General features: G+C 49.9%; 1 protein-coding gene across 2 annotated transcripts in view; it reads right to left on the reverse strand.

The window, feature by feature from the left end:
* Positions 1–14,126, reverse strand: part of Pgd (phosphogluconate dehydrogenase) — a 66,402-nt gene that overhangs the window by 24,751 nt on the left and 27,525 nt on the right. Inside the window, exon 1 of one of the 2 annotated variants that reach the window (XM_084598214.1) lies at positions 9,806–10,395. The exons of the other annotated variant lie outside the window; for it this stretch is intronic. Within the exon in view, the coding sequence (XP_084454340.1) occupies positions 9,806–9,855 (50 nt within the window). The 5' untranslated portion in view covers positions 9,856–10,395. Of the gene's footprint in view, positions 1–9,805; positions 10,396–14,126 lie in introns of those variants that run through there. 2 annotated transcript variants of the gene reach the window in all.

Genomic DNA, 14,126 nt, shown 5'->3' on the forward strand with positions numbered 1-14,126 from the left:
AAGGAGGCTCTCAATCCTGAGCCCGCTTTAGAGGCGCGCACGTGCGCCCACACTCGAACACTCGCGTGTACAACGGGAAATGGAAGGGTGGGGAAGGATGGCGATACGTAACGGCGATTATCGAGTGTTCCGCTAATCGCGCCGCGGCCATGGCGCCCGCTAAAAGACACGTACACTCGCAGCACTGCACGCGTCGATTGCGCCAGACGGCGACCGACGAAGCGGAGGGTCGCCTTTAGGTCGGTTGGCTGAGCTGCGGGCGCGGTACACATAGCGTGCGTCGAACCCGCGAGAAAGCTGCCGGCGTGTCTGCGGCCACGGCGGCGTTGTGGCCTTGTGCCAGAAAAAGGAGGGAGAAACGGCCGTCCCTCAATTATTGCCGAGGGCCGTTAACGGGCGTTTTCGGCTTCGCGCTGAGCACAGCTGGACGCTTCTTGTCTTTTTTTTTTCCTTCCGCGGTTCTTGTGGCTTGGCTGCTTAATGCCCGCACCCCGGATGTGTGGTTGCGTTCCTATTACACACCCAGAAAGCTAGAACCGAGAAAAGGCCGACCTTCCACCGAAAAGTTTATACGAGAACGCAATCGCGTGCACTGCAGTTGGCGCACGCACTCGGCAGATAAACACATAATGAATAATCGCGCGACTGGAACAGACGAAGCACAATCATACAGGTGCTCGAGAAAATAGAGAACAAGGGGCCAAAACAAGAGACGCCGAGCTTCGCGGAGGTTTCAAACGTTGCACGCCGATCTAAAAACAAGGTTTTGAATGTTGACAAATGCGAGGCAGAAAGAAAAATAAAAAGTTCGCGGTGCAGAATCGCGGACTCGTGCATATTTATATATTGGCACACATATTCTATACCGCTTCTGGCGCATTGTATATAACCAAGTATCACTGCATTGCCACGACGACTATTCGCGCCCTTACACTAGTTTAAAGCCGACTGGAAACGATAAGACAGCGAAGGAGTGGTTAACGCGAGGCGTAGTAACACCTGGTTATCGTTTTCGCCGCTATAACGCTCCACAAACAGCTTGCGCAAGCGATAGAGAAAAAATTAAGAACAAAACTCATTAATCAGTTTCGGGCGGCGTTTTATATGGCCGGCGGGCGCACAATTTCAAAAGAGCCCGTGTCAACAGAGGAGCGGGAAGCAAACTGGTTGGCACGAAAAGATCGAAAGCAGCGCGTGAGAATTAAACGAACAGATAAGGTTCCCCCACCGACAGGTGAAACAAACAGGATATGTGCCTTTGGCAGGTGTCTGGCCGGCCGTTGCACCGCCAAAGCAAACACGGCGCAGTGGCGGCGTCGCTCCAAATTCTGGGCCAGTCCGGAAGAGCACGCCCAGCGGTCGCATCAAAACCAGAGGAGATAAAAACGTGATTTGCCTCCCGGTGAAGCGAAAATGAAAGCCGCTCGGAACGATGACTACGACGGAGGAGGAAGCAGACGTTGCCCCAGTGAAAGATGTGTATTTGAAAGAACGTTTTTGGCACAGCGTTCGGATGAAGCGCGTGTTTTAAGTATTCAGTATGATTACTTCCGAACTATAAAACAACGCCCACCATCGGCGCGTTGTTTTTCCTTCCGCTTTGCATGTAATGCTCTTTATTCCAATAATCACCATAAGACAAAATTCCTGTAAATGTCAGCAGTATAAACGAAAAAAAGAAAAACGAAAGTTTGCCTTGCACTCGTAGACTGTTCGCTCCTTTAAATGCTATATATATATATATATATATATATATATATATATATATATATATATATATATATATATATATATATATATATATATATATATATATATATATATATACCACACTTCTGTGGACGCACGTCTCTCCGAACACGCTTCCAAGTTCGATGTATACATAGAAGTAAAATCAACGTTACTTCTATGGAGTAGGAGCTATACAACGAAAACAGGCTAATTTCTAGGGGCGTAACAGACATCTCTTGCCGGACCACGTTTTGTAGACATAAGTAAAGGTTTCGTGAAAGCTCCATGACAGGTATCAGTTCAGCGCACAGGGTTTTGCATGCCGTTGCCTCCTGTCCTTGTTGGCTATTAGAGCTCGCGTGTTCGCAATTTATATGAACCCGAGACGTACGCAGGTGCGGACATAAGTAAACGGAGCCCGATATTACCTTCCGAACACGCCTTCCATGTAAGAAATGAACACAGCTTGTTCTTATTGAGGGGGCGCACTAGCAAGTACATGTGTGTACATACCGTATACACAGCAGGTAATTTCAACTAGTCCGCGCGCAAACTAATGTTATAACCCAATAACATGCACCGTTCATTTTGTCTGCACAAGTATGTACAGGGGTAGTCAAAAGTTCCTAGGCCACAGGGGCTACTCCTGAGCAGTGTAGTCAGGCAGCTACGATGGCCCCAAATCTCAAAATATCTGTGGAGGGTAGAAGAAGCATTGTTCTAATCTCTGAAATAATTGATAGCTTTAATAGGATCTCAAACGCCAGAATACGCCGACCAGAGGCAAAACCTGTGGCCTCAAAACTTTTGACTACCCCTGTACGTATACTTGCATTCAAAGAGGAGAGAGTTGAGAAATCGTTTTTTTTTTTTTTTCTAGTTTTGTTTTCTCGCCTTATTAGCGGACAAAAAAAGGAAAAATAAAACTGGGGGAAACAAACCAATCCCGGTTCCGACAGTCGCAACGATAGTTTTTTTTTTTTTTTTTTTTAATTATTAAAACGCAGCGAACTATTGAAATTGGTGCAGTTGGTGCATAGGGTACACACACGCCTACGCGTACATTCAAAAAGGAACAGCCGAGTTGAACCCAGGGTAAGAAAGCTGGTAGATAGTACGAATATAAGTGCGCTAATTCGATTGCTGCATATATCAGGTCCACAGGCGCGCCAGAGAAAATGAAGGCTGCCGGCACGATGGAACATTTTGTTCGACAATTGTGCAAAGCACTGTCGGATTTGCCCTCAATGACTATTGTGACACCTTTAGTGGGCGTCATTACGCTATATGATGAGGCTTCACGGTGAACAGAATTTTTCTGGACTGTAACCGGAGGTTGGTCGAAGGTGGCGGAGGGCGGTGGGCATTCAGAGGGCTGAGATGGTGAGGTGAATTGTGCATGGGCAGCGCCGCCCCATGCATGCCATCATTTAGTGAACGAGTTGCGTTACGGCGCACTCCTTTGACAGCGTAAAGTGCTGAAGTGAGAGCTCTACAAGAGTATCCTTTAAGAGTGTCCAGTAGTACGTTGGAGGGACACCTAAGTTCCTCCACTGATAGTAGGCAGTTATAGATAGATAGATGGATTTATTGAAAGGAAAAGGCAGAGAGGTTGGCCCGAATAATTCAAATCTGGCCTGCTACTCTGCACTGGGGAAGGGGAAGGAGAGAAGAAAGAAGGTCATGATGGGTGACGATGTGGGAGAAGGCATATGAATACAGACACAGCAGCTTGCTTTACAAGCGCGAATCAAGTCCGCTGGCGCTCAAATAACGGCGAAGAGCACGCACTGCCTGGACGCCCTTCCCCTTGTCCTGCCAAGCGCCCAGCAGCAGTTCCTCCGACAGAGGCCTCTTGTCTAAACGCTTCAAGGAAGCAGCTAGCACATTTCTTTCGTTCGCATACTCTGGGCACACCAATAATACATGGTCCACAGTCTCTGGGATGCCAGAAGTTGAACATTCCGGTGAGTCCATCTGTCCAATTAAATGTAAGTACTTGCGCGTGAAAGCCACGTTTAGACGAAGTCTATGTATCAAGCATGCCTGATGACGCGGAATATCACGCGGAACAATAAATTTACTGCTGTAGCAATATTCATACAACTCTTTAGAAGACACGTCGTATCCGCTCTTGAAAAAGGCACAGCTGTTTGGAAGCCATTGATGAGTGCGCTTTTATTTTCCACAGCTCCCAACGAGGGCGCATTATGCACAGACTACTTTCCCATCTTGACAGACACCATGCAGGGATCACCGAATGATATGGGCATTAATGGTACGAAGCTAATGGCGGCTACTCTTGTGGATCCTTGTTGGGGTATGTCCACTTTGGTAGTCTCCTCATCACTGATCCCTTAATTTGGGGCTCTCGTCTCGAGAATATTCATAAGTACAACGTACAGTCGCGGGCTATTCCGTATTTGCGAAACATAAACGAGCTCGACAAAAGCATTTGTTGGGCGAGTTGGTGTTTCTGATGATCCATAGCTACAGCACAAACAACAGGACAGAGATGAAGGAAGGACACCACACAGCGCAGCACAAACGACAGGACAGAGATGAAGGAAGGACACCACACAGCGCTGTGTGGTGTCCTTCCTTCATCTCTGTCTTGTCGTTTGCGCTGTAGTTATGGATCAACCAGCCGCCATAGATGTAAAGCCTCGCTTTAACCAAACCGTGCGGACGTGTCTGCGTGGCCTAGGATCAGCTCGTACAACTCTGATTCCAAAGGTCTTGTAATTTTTGGTTTGGAGGGTTTTACGTCCCAAAGCGGCTCAGGCTATGAGAGGCACCGTAGTGGAGGGCTGCGGGAAATTTCGACCACCTGGGGTTCTTTAACGTGCACTGACATCGCACAGCACACGGGCGCCTTGCTTTTAGCCTCCATCGAAAAGCGCGGCCGGGATTCGATCCCGCATCCTTGGACACAGTAGTCGAACGGCCTAACCACTACACAGCGGGGCAAATGTCCTGGAAGGTTCGATACCCATCTCGTCCACCCATTTGAAAGTAGAAGCCCAAGCCTGTAGCTACGGCCATGTCACGTGGTCTCGTGACGTCTTGCCCGACAAATCAGTATACGCGGACAAGTCACTGTGTGAGCACGTGATTTCGTATTAAACTGAGACGTAGCGTTAAGGGTGGTGTCATACCATTTTCACATCCGATTTGCAACCATCTGCGAATAAAAGTTGGAAGCTATAGTCTGCGATAGGGATTCGAACCGGTGACATGCGTACCTCCAATTTTATGCCGTTGTTTGTAAGCGGCGGTGTTCCATCGTAAAGCGACACAAATGCTGCGCACTCATTTCCCCCAAAACAAAACAAGCAAACGATGTTTAACACTTTGCGAAACTATGCGTCAGTCAATGACAAAAAGAAATATTCAGAGAAATCAAAAGGGCGCTATCCCGTCGGAAGATTAAGTGTCCCCCCTAACGTTTCACTTGCACGTTCGACTATTCTACCACGCACACTATACGAGCACGCAAGAGGCGTTCGGCTCTATAGACCACCGTGGGCAATGCCCGCCAGGTTCAGTGCACTGCACAGAGCGAGACACAGCAGGTGTGAAAAAGCTAGGCGGCTCTTCCGGGCCGAGTCAGCATACGGTTTTAAAAGGATCCTTTTTTTTTTTTTTTCGTTCAATCTCGGTCGGTCGCAAAGCGAAATGGTCTTCAGGAACGCGGGCTCTTCTAGCTTCTTCCGCCGTGCCTACGCTGACGTTCCCGGAAGCTAGACACCAGAAGGAAGGATAGGGGGAGAGACGGACAGGACGTTACACCGAGTACGGCGTGCTCTCTCGCCTCGACCTCAATCCCGCTAATGACTGCTGCTAGAAATTGATTCCGCTGTAGATTTTTTTCTTTTCTTTATTTTCTTTCTGTTTCTGTCGCGCCTTACGACCAAGCAACGACAATGTGCGCATGCTGTGCCAGACGACTGTCCCCCGGAGGTCAAGGATAACGGCCATGAAGGCTCCGACGAAAAACCGCATAAACAAACCTTTGCAGTATATAAGAAAGCCTAATTTAGTCTGTTTCCAAGAATAGCTATATATACGATCCCTCACAAAGAATTTAACTTCGCAGTAATTGAAACAGGAATTCAACAAGGCGGGATTACAATAATAGCAATTCCGTCTTACCATCTCTGCTTGAGGATCATCGTTCCTGTGCGCGCACTTCGCCGCTCCCGTAATGACTAACCCCTTATTTTGTGTCTCTAATATATCAACTATACGGCCGTAAGCTGCCGTAATATACGAAGCCCCACACGACAAATAAATACAAAACCACTTTAATCGAGCCGTACAATGTATGTGATCTAAAGGGGGTTGCCTTCCCAACTATGGACACAAGAGCCCCGGGTTCTGTTCAAATATCACCTTAAAATCTTTAAATGCGCTACCCGTTGGCAGCTCCTGCCAACATCTCCGTATTGCGCGGTCACGTGACGTCACACGACTCTACGGCCAATCGGTGACTGACCACCCGCCAGAGACATGCTCGCGATTATCCGCTCACGAAGACAACCGAATTTTTCTGCAAAATCAGACCTTCAGTACAATGAGTTTGAGCGCTCGCTCGACTGCTGGTCGTCAAAATAATTAGGTGGTGCATGCAGGCACCAGACGGAATGGTTCCCTAGTTAGGGGACCCATATGTTCCCAGTAGCTACTGGCCCCTGTCCGTCAGTGCGAGCTGAATCGATAGGGCGGGCTAGAAAGCAAGGTCTCCCATCGCTCAAGGGGTTGGGGATTGGGGGTTGGATCCCAGCCGCTGCGGCCGCGTTTCGATGGAGGCGAAATAAGGGGCGCCCTTGTGCTGTGTGATTTCAGCGTCTCGACGCGCATTCAGCAAACGCAGCTGGCCGAAGTGATACCGCACTCCTTCCTATTCAGCATCTCTCCCATGTCGCTTGGAGGGTTTAAACACCCTACATAACATTTAGGCGCTGATTCAAGCATTGAAACAAGTAGCTCCCGACCATTGGCGCTGCCATTAATTACTTCATGCGCGGCATCGCTCGCATGCCCAGAATTAAGCGCTCAGGCACTATAGGTATAGCTGCTGAGCGTCACCACCTTCCTACGGGCGAACAAAAAAATCGTTGCGCTGTCGATTCCGCAATCATGAGCATACAATATTTCTTCATGAACACTGAACTGTATACATTCATTGACTGCGGGCTGTCTCGCGACAAACGTTATACCTCGGGCAGGATACGGTCACCGGGGGATGTAAGCTATGAATGCAGCTTGTATGCAACATCGATATGCATTTCCTCCCCAAACGTCAGTCGACATCGACAATAGGGAGCAAGAATTTTGATCTCGTTGCGGGGGCAAATGAAGAGACCCATTATACATGCTATAAAAGAGACACTAACCAAATCGCTAGGTGATCGCTAAATGGTTAAAAACTTTCTAGAAGGAAAAAAAAAAAAAAGACGTTCAGAATTTATGCCGCCATCTGCGTCTGCCCTCACACCTACGTGTGTTGTACCTGCCGCAGTTCCTTCCCATTCGATAACAAATATATGCCGATTTCAGAAGACAATGGCACATGGGGAATACTGTCTGCTGAGGAATCAGGTTTCACCTGAAGCATGGAAATGAGCTCGTCGTACGCGATATGTACAAATTAACAGCTGGCAAACTTTACGTGCACGACGGGAAACTGAGAAAAGAGAAATAGTTTACGAAGGTTCCTCCAATATGCCGGGTTATTTCGCATTGCTTGAAAAAGCATAGCTTTTTATTTACTAATGGATCAGTATACAGCTTGCCCCAGGGGAACATATCACCCGCCTAGCCCCCCCCCCCCCCCCCCCCCCCCCAAGGTGGAAGATATCTTCAGTGGTGAAAGTTTGTGGTGGAAGTGTGTGATGGGAACATTACACCCTTAGTTCGGCTGTGACCAACTATAGGTCCAACTAGGTGCGCCAACATGGAATATTTCATTTCACCCGAGCCAGATGTTAATTAGCAACTGCTTCCTCCAAGGCGAAAAGCAAGGCGCCCGTGTGCTGTGCGATGTCAGTGCACGTTAAAGAACCCCAGGTGGTCGAAATTACCAGAGTCCTCCACTACGGCGTCTCTCATAGCCTGAGTTACTTTGGGACGTTAAACCCCACAAACCAAACCAAATCAAACCAAGCTATTCTCTTTATGTCCGACAATTCCTCTGATGAACATTTTCTATGCTTGCATAAAGGCGCCACACGTGGCTGGTTTGTGACCGAAATTCCACGCCTTGAATGGGCAGCTAAAGAGCACTGCACCGTGTCCACACTCTTTTTTCTTTTCTCATCACTGCATTATACTTAACGCGGTCAAATAAAGCCACGAATCTTGCGTGAAGCCTGTACCAAGCACGAGGGGCGGGGGATTTAGCTATCGGAGTGAAGCGGATTCGAACCCAATAAATTTTATCGCAGAAAGCGCGTACGGAATACCGTATTAGTAGTTACCCTCCTACAAACGGCGCATTTGCTATAAACATGCTAAATACGCCGCAACTACGGCATTGCGCGGCCAGGTACGCGGCGCAGCATGATTCCGTTTCCACAATGGCACCGTCTCAGAGCTTCCTTGCCCCGCCGCAGTGGTGCAGTGGTAAAACGCCCGACTACTGTGCCGTACCCGGGTTCGATCCCAACCGCCGGCGGCTGCGTTTCGATGGAAGCGAAACGAAGTGGCGTCCGTGTGCAGTGTGATGTCAGTGCACGTTAAAGATCCACAGGTGGTCGAAATTACTCCGGAGCCCTCCACTAAGGCGTGTCCCATAGCCTGAATCCCTTTTGGGACAATAAAGCCCGTAAAGCAAAACGATTTACTGCTTTCCAGAGGAGCCCAATGTCACCTCATTCGCGTCAGATACGAGTCCTGCTTCAAAAAAGCGCGCCTAACTTTTAAATTGCCTTTGCAAAATAACAGAACTGAGAATTCATAAAGTGTAAATTGCCGCCGAAAAATCCATTCAAACGCACGTTTTCTTTTGCGATGACTTCGGTTTCCCGCTATGCTACGCGGTCTGCTACGCCGGCTGCGCCGGAGGAATATATCCTGCAGTACTCTCTCCGCTGCTCGCAGGGTGGCGCTAGCTTGCTAGGCGATCGCGGCGACTCCTGGCGAATGCCCGTTGCCTATAATAAGCACCATTTCGATTGACTACGTTCTGATTGCGCTTTTCCCTCTTGAGGTGACGCCACACCATCGCTCTCCCTGCAGTTTCAGACAATGGCGAACGGCAAAATAAAGACAGCAGAATGAAAGTAGACTGTTTGGTTATTTGGGTCTAACGTCCCAAAAAGACAGGCTACCTCTCGGTTTTAAACTCAAGACAACTGACGAGGTGACAACGGTCGCCAATAGACGTCTCGAAAGCGTGGTGTCGGCATGCGACACGTCACTGAGCCCGCGATAATGACGCCCACATAGATCATCATGGCGGCGAAAAAGTTGCCAGAAAGAAACGAAGTTGAAGAACGCAAAGACAAAGAGCTCTGGTTCCGTGCTATGCGAGGCGCAAATGTGCAGTAGCCGAAATACCAAATTAAATACACCACAAGTATTTTTACGCAGGTAAAATGCTTACGCGGTCCAATCTCAGCGTTTTTGCTCCAGTAAAGAAAACTATTCACGTGGCTTCAGTTCCATACAGTTCTAATAAAAGAACAACTTCAAGCTCTTGTTTTCTTAAATTTCCACCTTAGGATCGAGTACGTGTTGCGCAAAGGTATCGACGTTCAAAGAACAGGTAACTGCATTTTCACTTTGATGTGCTGCAGAGACGAACCACTACTACGATTTTTATGCGCATATTTAAGTATATGATAAAGTGGGTTGATTCTACTCTGATAGCGGCATGAGCCGGCCGTTCGTATGCGACAGGTTAGAGTGGTAGTTTTAAAGACGGGAAACACTGCCGCAGCACAAAACCAATGCCTGCAATAAACGTGTCCATAACCACGTCAATATACCAGGTGCGATTGAGTGTATACCAACGCAAAAAGAGGAGCGGATAATGCTTGAACGGCAGCGGTGATTCGTCGCCACTTACTCCTTGCCAGGCTGCCACTTGGCTGAGCGGCTGCAAAGACCGGCGCCCATGACTGACCGGAGGCTGTCGTGCACCGAGGCAGGTAGGTGTCGGATGTGAGCAACGCGCGTCCGGTGCGACAGCAACCGTGGAAGGGTCGCACAGCACGCCCTGAAGGTCCGGTAGGCGAGAATTTTCCCCGAGACGACGAGTCAGACGAGGGCTGCCGCCAGACGGTCAACAACGGAAGGCAACACGCTTCTGGTCGTAAAGTACAACCAAAAAAATACGCACGTCAGGCCGTCTACGTCCTCCAACTTGCACAGACGAATGAACGTGTAAGCAGACTCGGGCTTACGTAACCAGAAAACAGCGTTGCCGGCGAGCGCCTACTGCAAAATCGACGCAGTCTTTTTAGTGACGGATGTGGTCCAATGTGGGTCTCGAAGATGGCGGGACTTCACAGGGATCTTGCAGACTGAATGACGTTCCTCTAAACGAAAAGCAACGGGTCACGCCGTCGCTCGCAGAAGGACGGTGTAGGTTTTGGGGGGCAGTTTCGCTTGGACTGCAGGTTAACCGGAACCGTCGGCAAGACCGGCACCCCTCCACTCACCTCTTCACGCTTCCCAACAGCCAAGAACTGCAGGGGGCGTAAACCTTTTCCGCCGATAAATGACGGTGCAATCGTTGACAGGTAGGCGCTGATTGGTCACGAGCTTCTTCACTGATTTTCACACTTGACCACGAGGAAACACTGCTGGAACGACTGCCAGAGCTCTAGATACGGCAGGCCAGGTACACAGAGGCAAGTCAACGACTGCCGCCTTTTCCGGAGATGGACATGCGCACTAGCTCCTCTTCGGTGACGGCGTTAAACCACACAAGCGGGCTTTAGATACCAAGAGCACAGAGACAGTCGCCAATGACTGCGTCGTCCAGGACAGAGCGAGGGTCACACTGACGCACTGAGAGCACACTGGCGCGGACGGAGCGCGACGAGTACCAGCCGACTCCGCAGCCACCTCCAGAGGCGAATAAGCAAGCGTGCGGAGCAGCAGCGGTCCGCAAAGCAAAATTAAACGCGCCGCCGCCGTGGCCGCCGCTATACCTGCGCCGCCACGGGCAAACGCGGCGAGAGAAAGAAAGAGTTGACAAAGGCAAAACGCGGAACCCGTTTTCTAGGTGCTGGTGGCTGTGGTTGCTACAGTGAGAGCGCGTGAAACGCGCGGAAGTGATGTTGCCTTCCCTCCTCTTGCTTGGCCCTCAAAGTGAGCTGCTTCTGTTGCTGCTGGTCGGTCTCACTCGCTCGCGGACCACGCCGGCTTTTGGCTCAGATTGAGGAGAACCGAGGAGGCAAGGCAGAAGATTAGCGAAAGTTAAGAAAGCACGCCGCGCATACCGGGGCCGAGAGCGTGTGCGCGGTGCCGTGATACCGTGATGCACCTCCTCTGTCTATGCCTCTCTCTCTGCCGGGATGAGGGATAACGGAAGACTCGAGCAAGATGGTGAGATCAGAGGGAGAGGTGCCGCTGTGCCTCGTCGAGGTGAGGAAGGAGGGAGGGAGGAACAACACAGTTACACGAGGAGGCGTGACGAATCAATCTGACCGACGGCAGCAACCACTATGGGGCATCCCCCAGCAGCCTCTTTTTCATTTTCCTGGCGGAAAAGGAAGACAAAAAAAAAAAAAAAAAAAAAAAAAAAACAGAAAGAATCTCGGGGGGGAAAAGAGAAAGAAGATGGCTGTTGCCTCTTATTCTCCCAGGCTGGCTGACTGACTGCCCTCATCTTCTCGGTCAGCGGCGCTTCCCTCGTCACGCACGGAACGAACGCCGGTGCACGCTGACAGCCGCCGAGCGTAGCCGCCGGCAGCTGCTAACGGTGCATGCGAGAAGCGAGGAATGCCGGCACCGTGCTACCGGTGTGAGAGAGCTGCGCCGAAGAGCAAAAGGTGGAAGAAGCGAGAAGAAACAAAACAGTAAGGGGAAGAAAGCAGCGAGCGAAACGGTTCATCAACAGCGTTTCCGCACTTTAGAAAACCCGTGTCGGGGACGGTGCGAAAGCGCAAGAACCCAAAGAAGACGGCCCGTGTTGGCACGTGGCTCATGCACTACATCCTCTGTTTCTGGCCTGGGACAGGTCCGCGGCGTATATACCGTCCTTTCGAGGACTGCTTCGTCTTAGCGAGGCGTCACATAAAGCACGGAATGAAAGCTTCGCAAGTCCTGCGTGTCTTGGTTCTGTCGATACGGCACCGGCCTGATTGTGACTCAAGAGATGGCATAGAGAAGTGACAACGATAAGCCGAGCTATTTGATCTCACGACTTTCGAAACTCAATCAAAGCCCGAGCATGACTTCCCGCAACTGTTTCGGGCCGCCCACAATTACCATTTTTCCATTTCGCTAAGACTCTATAGTAGCTCCCGACGTTTGTTCACTGCGATAACAGTGCTACTTTAACCATCTCCAACCCAGCCCCGAGAGTCTGACGTCTGTCGAACCTCCATCCAAAGCGAGAACCCCGAATGCCCCAGGAGTATCATCTGCCAGCTATACCTTCCCAATGCCCACCAAGCCAGGAACTCACCCATTCACTCTAGATCCACCGCCTCACCCTATCCGCGCTCACCTCCGACCTCCAGAAGAGACCTCGACCAACGCACCTACCCTGACCCTTCGCAAGGCTTCCACCCACAAGAAGCCCCCGTTGAAGCGGATCGAAACAGTGACGGCGAATTCGGGATCAAAGGTGCAGAGGCAAAGCCAGCTGCCCTCTACAAGCGTGAAGCTCAACAAAAGCCTGAATGGATGTATACAGTCCGTGGTTTTGCAGCACTAAGTGCCCGCTCTCAAGCTTTGAGAGCAACGGGGCCAAATAAAGTGCACGGCACAGTAGAGCAGGCAGTAAGAGAATTTGGCGCCATAGTCCCTGCAACACGTCATCAATGCAGGACGTGGTGGCGGCTCTGCACCGTGCTTCCTGCGCACGTACTGCGTCAGTGTCGGGGGGGGGGGGGGGGGGGGGGGGGAGATGCGGATTGGCATCGTCTTAACCACAGCTTCTAACTCCTCCCTGGCAGACACTAATCACCGAATTGCGTTAATCAGAAAATAACTCATATTTAGGTTAATTCACCGTACAATTAGGATAATTTTGCAGCGAACTGTGTCCTTTGCGACTGGGAGTTCGTTCTCCAAATATCTTTTTTTTTCTACTTTTGAGCTGCCGTCCGCGGCGCCCCTTGCGGATTCTCGTCAGCGTATACATGTGCTTCGCTAATCGCCTAACCACTAATCCCGAAATTTGTGTCCCTACATCTCACCCTCACTCATTTGCATGTAGTCTTAAGGTATGGTACATATGCAAATTTCCGGAAATATCTAAGTTTGCCTAGTGTTCAGAACCATCCGCGGGCATGCGGGGGAATGGTCTGTAGCGGTATAGAAATCATCGCGCAGGAGTAAGGAGTGAATTTAGTTGTATGCGTCTAAGTATGCGTATCTGCGTGGTAGTGATGGATTTGTCGGGAGGAGGAAGTGTACGAAGGGTTTCCCTAATGTTGTCGTAATGAATGTTGATTTCTTTTTTTGTAGTGAAAAGTAGCGTCCTACGTGGGTGGATAGGCCAAGGAACCTCAGGCGCCCGGTGCTGAAGTTCCCGGTGCTGAAGTTCGCGGGCGAGGCGATGCACTACCTCACTGCCTGGGATTTTCGCGTGAACAGGAATCAAACTCAGTGTGACAGTGTGGGGACGTAGTTTGGTAAGAGCTCTGTGTAGATCATCCTGCAGTTCTTCAGGAATGCGACCCGTATGAATGGCGCGTATAGCCTGCATTGAATCAGTGTATATTCATGTTTTCCTGCCCTGTTGCAATGCAGTCACCTCACTTTTCACGCCCCACTCCCCACTCCCCCAACGTGGCGGGCTTGGTTAGCGTCTGACCAGCTGAAACACCGGTTGGCCATAGTGGCCCTGGCCCAGGACATTTTCGACGGTTAACAGTGCGTTAAATAAAGTTGTTTCCACCTCATTTTCAATGGCTAGTAAACAAAGACGGTTATTTTTTCTAAGCTTTCCTTAAAAAAAAGGAGGGGGGGGGGGGGTTGTGGTAAAAAAGTAAAACCTGGCAAATAACGTGCCGATTTATTTGCTAAAACGCAAAAATACCGATATTGGATTTACCTTTATCGGATAATTATATAAACAAGCTTAGGCCGTCAGCCACATATCCAATGATGTGACACGTGCAAATTGCTTGCAGTGGCAAAGGCTGCTTGCATCGCTGTTCGTGACAAACACCACAATCTTATCGCTTCGAGTGCTTCAGTCACTTTTC

This window comes from Amblyomma maculatum, chromosome 3, assembly GCF_055883805.1.
Source record: "Amblyomma maculatum isolate TAMU_Amacu chromosome 3, ASM5588380v1, whole genome shotgun sequence".
Taxonomy (NCBI): Eukaryota; Metazoa; Arthropoda; class Arachnida; order Ixodida; family Ixodidae; genus Amblyomma; species Amblyomma maculatum.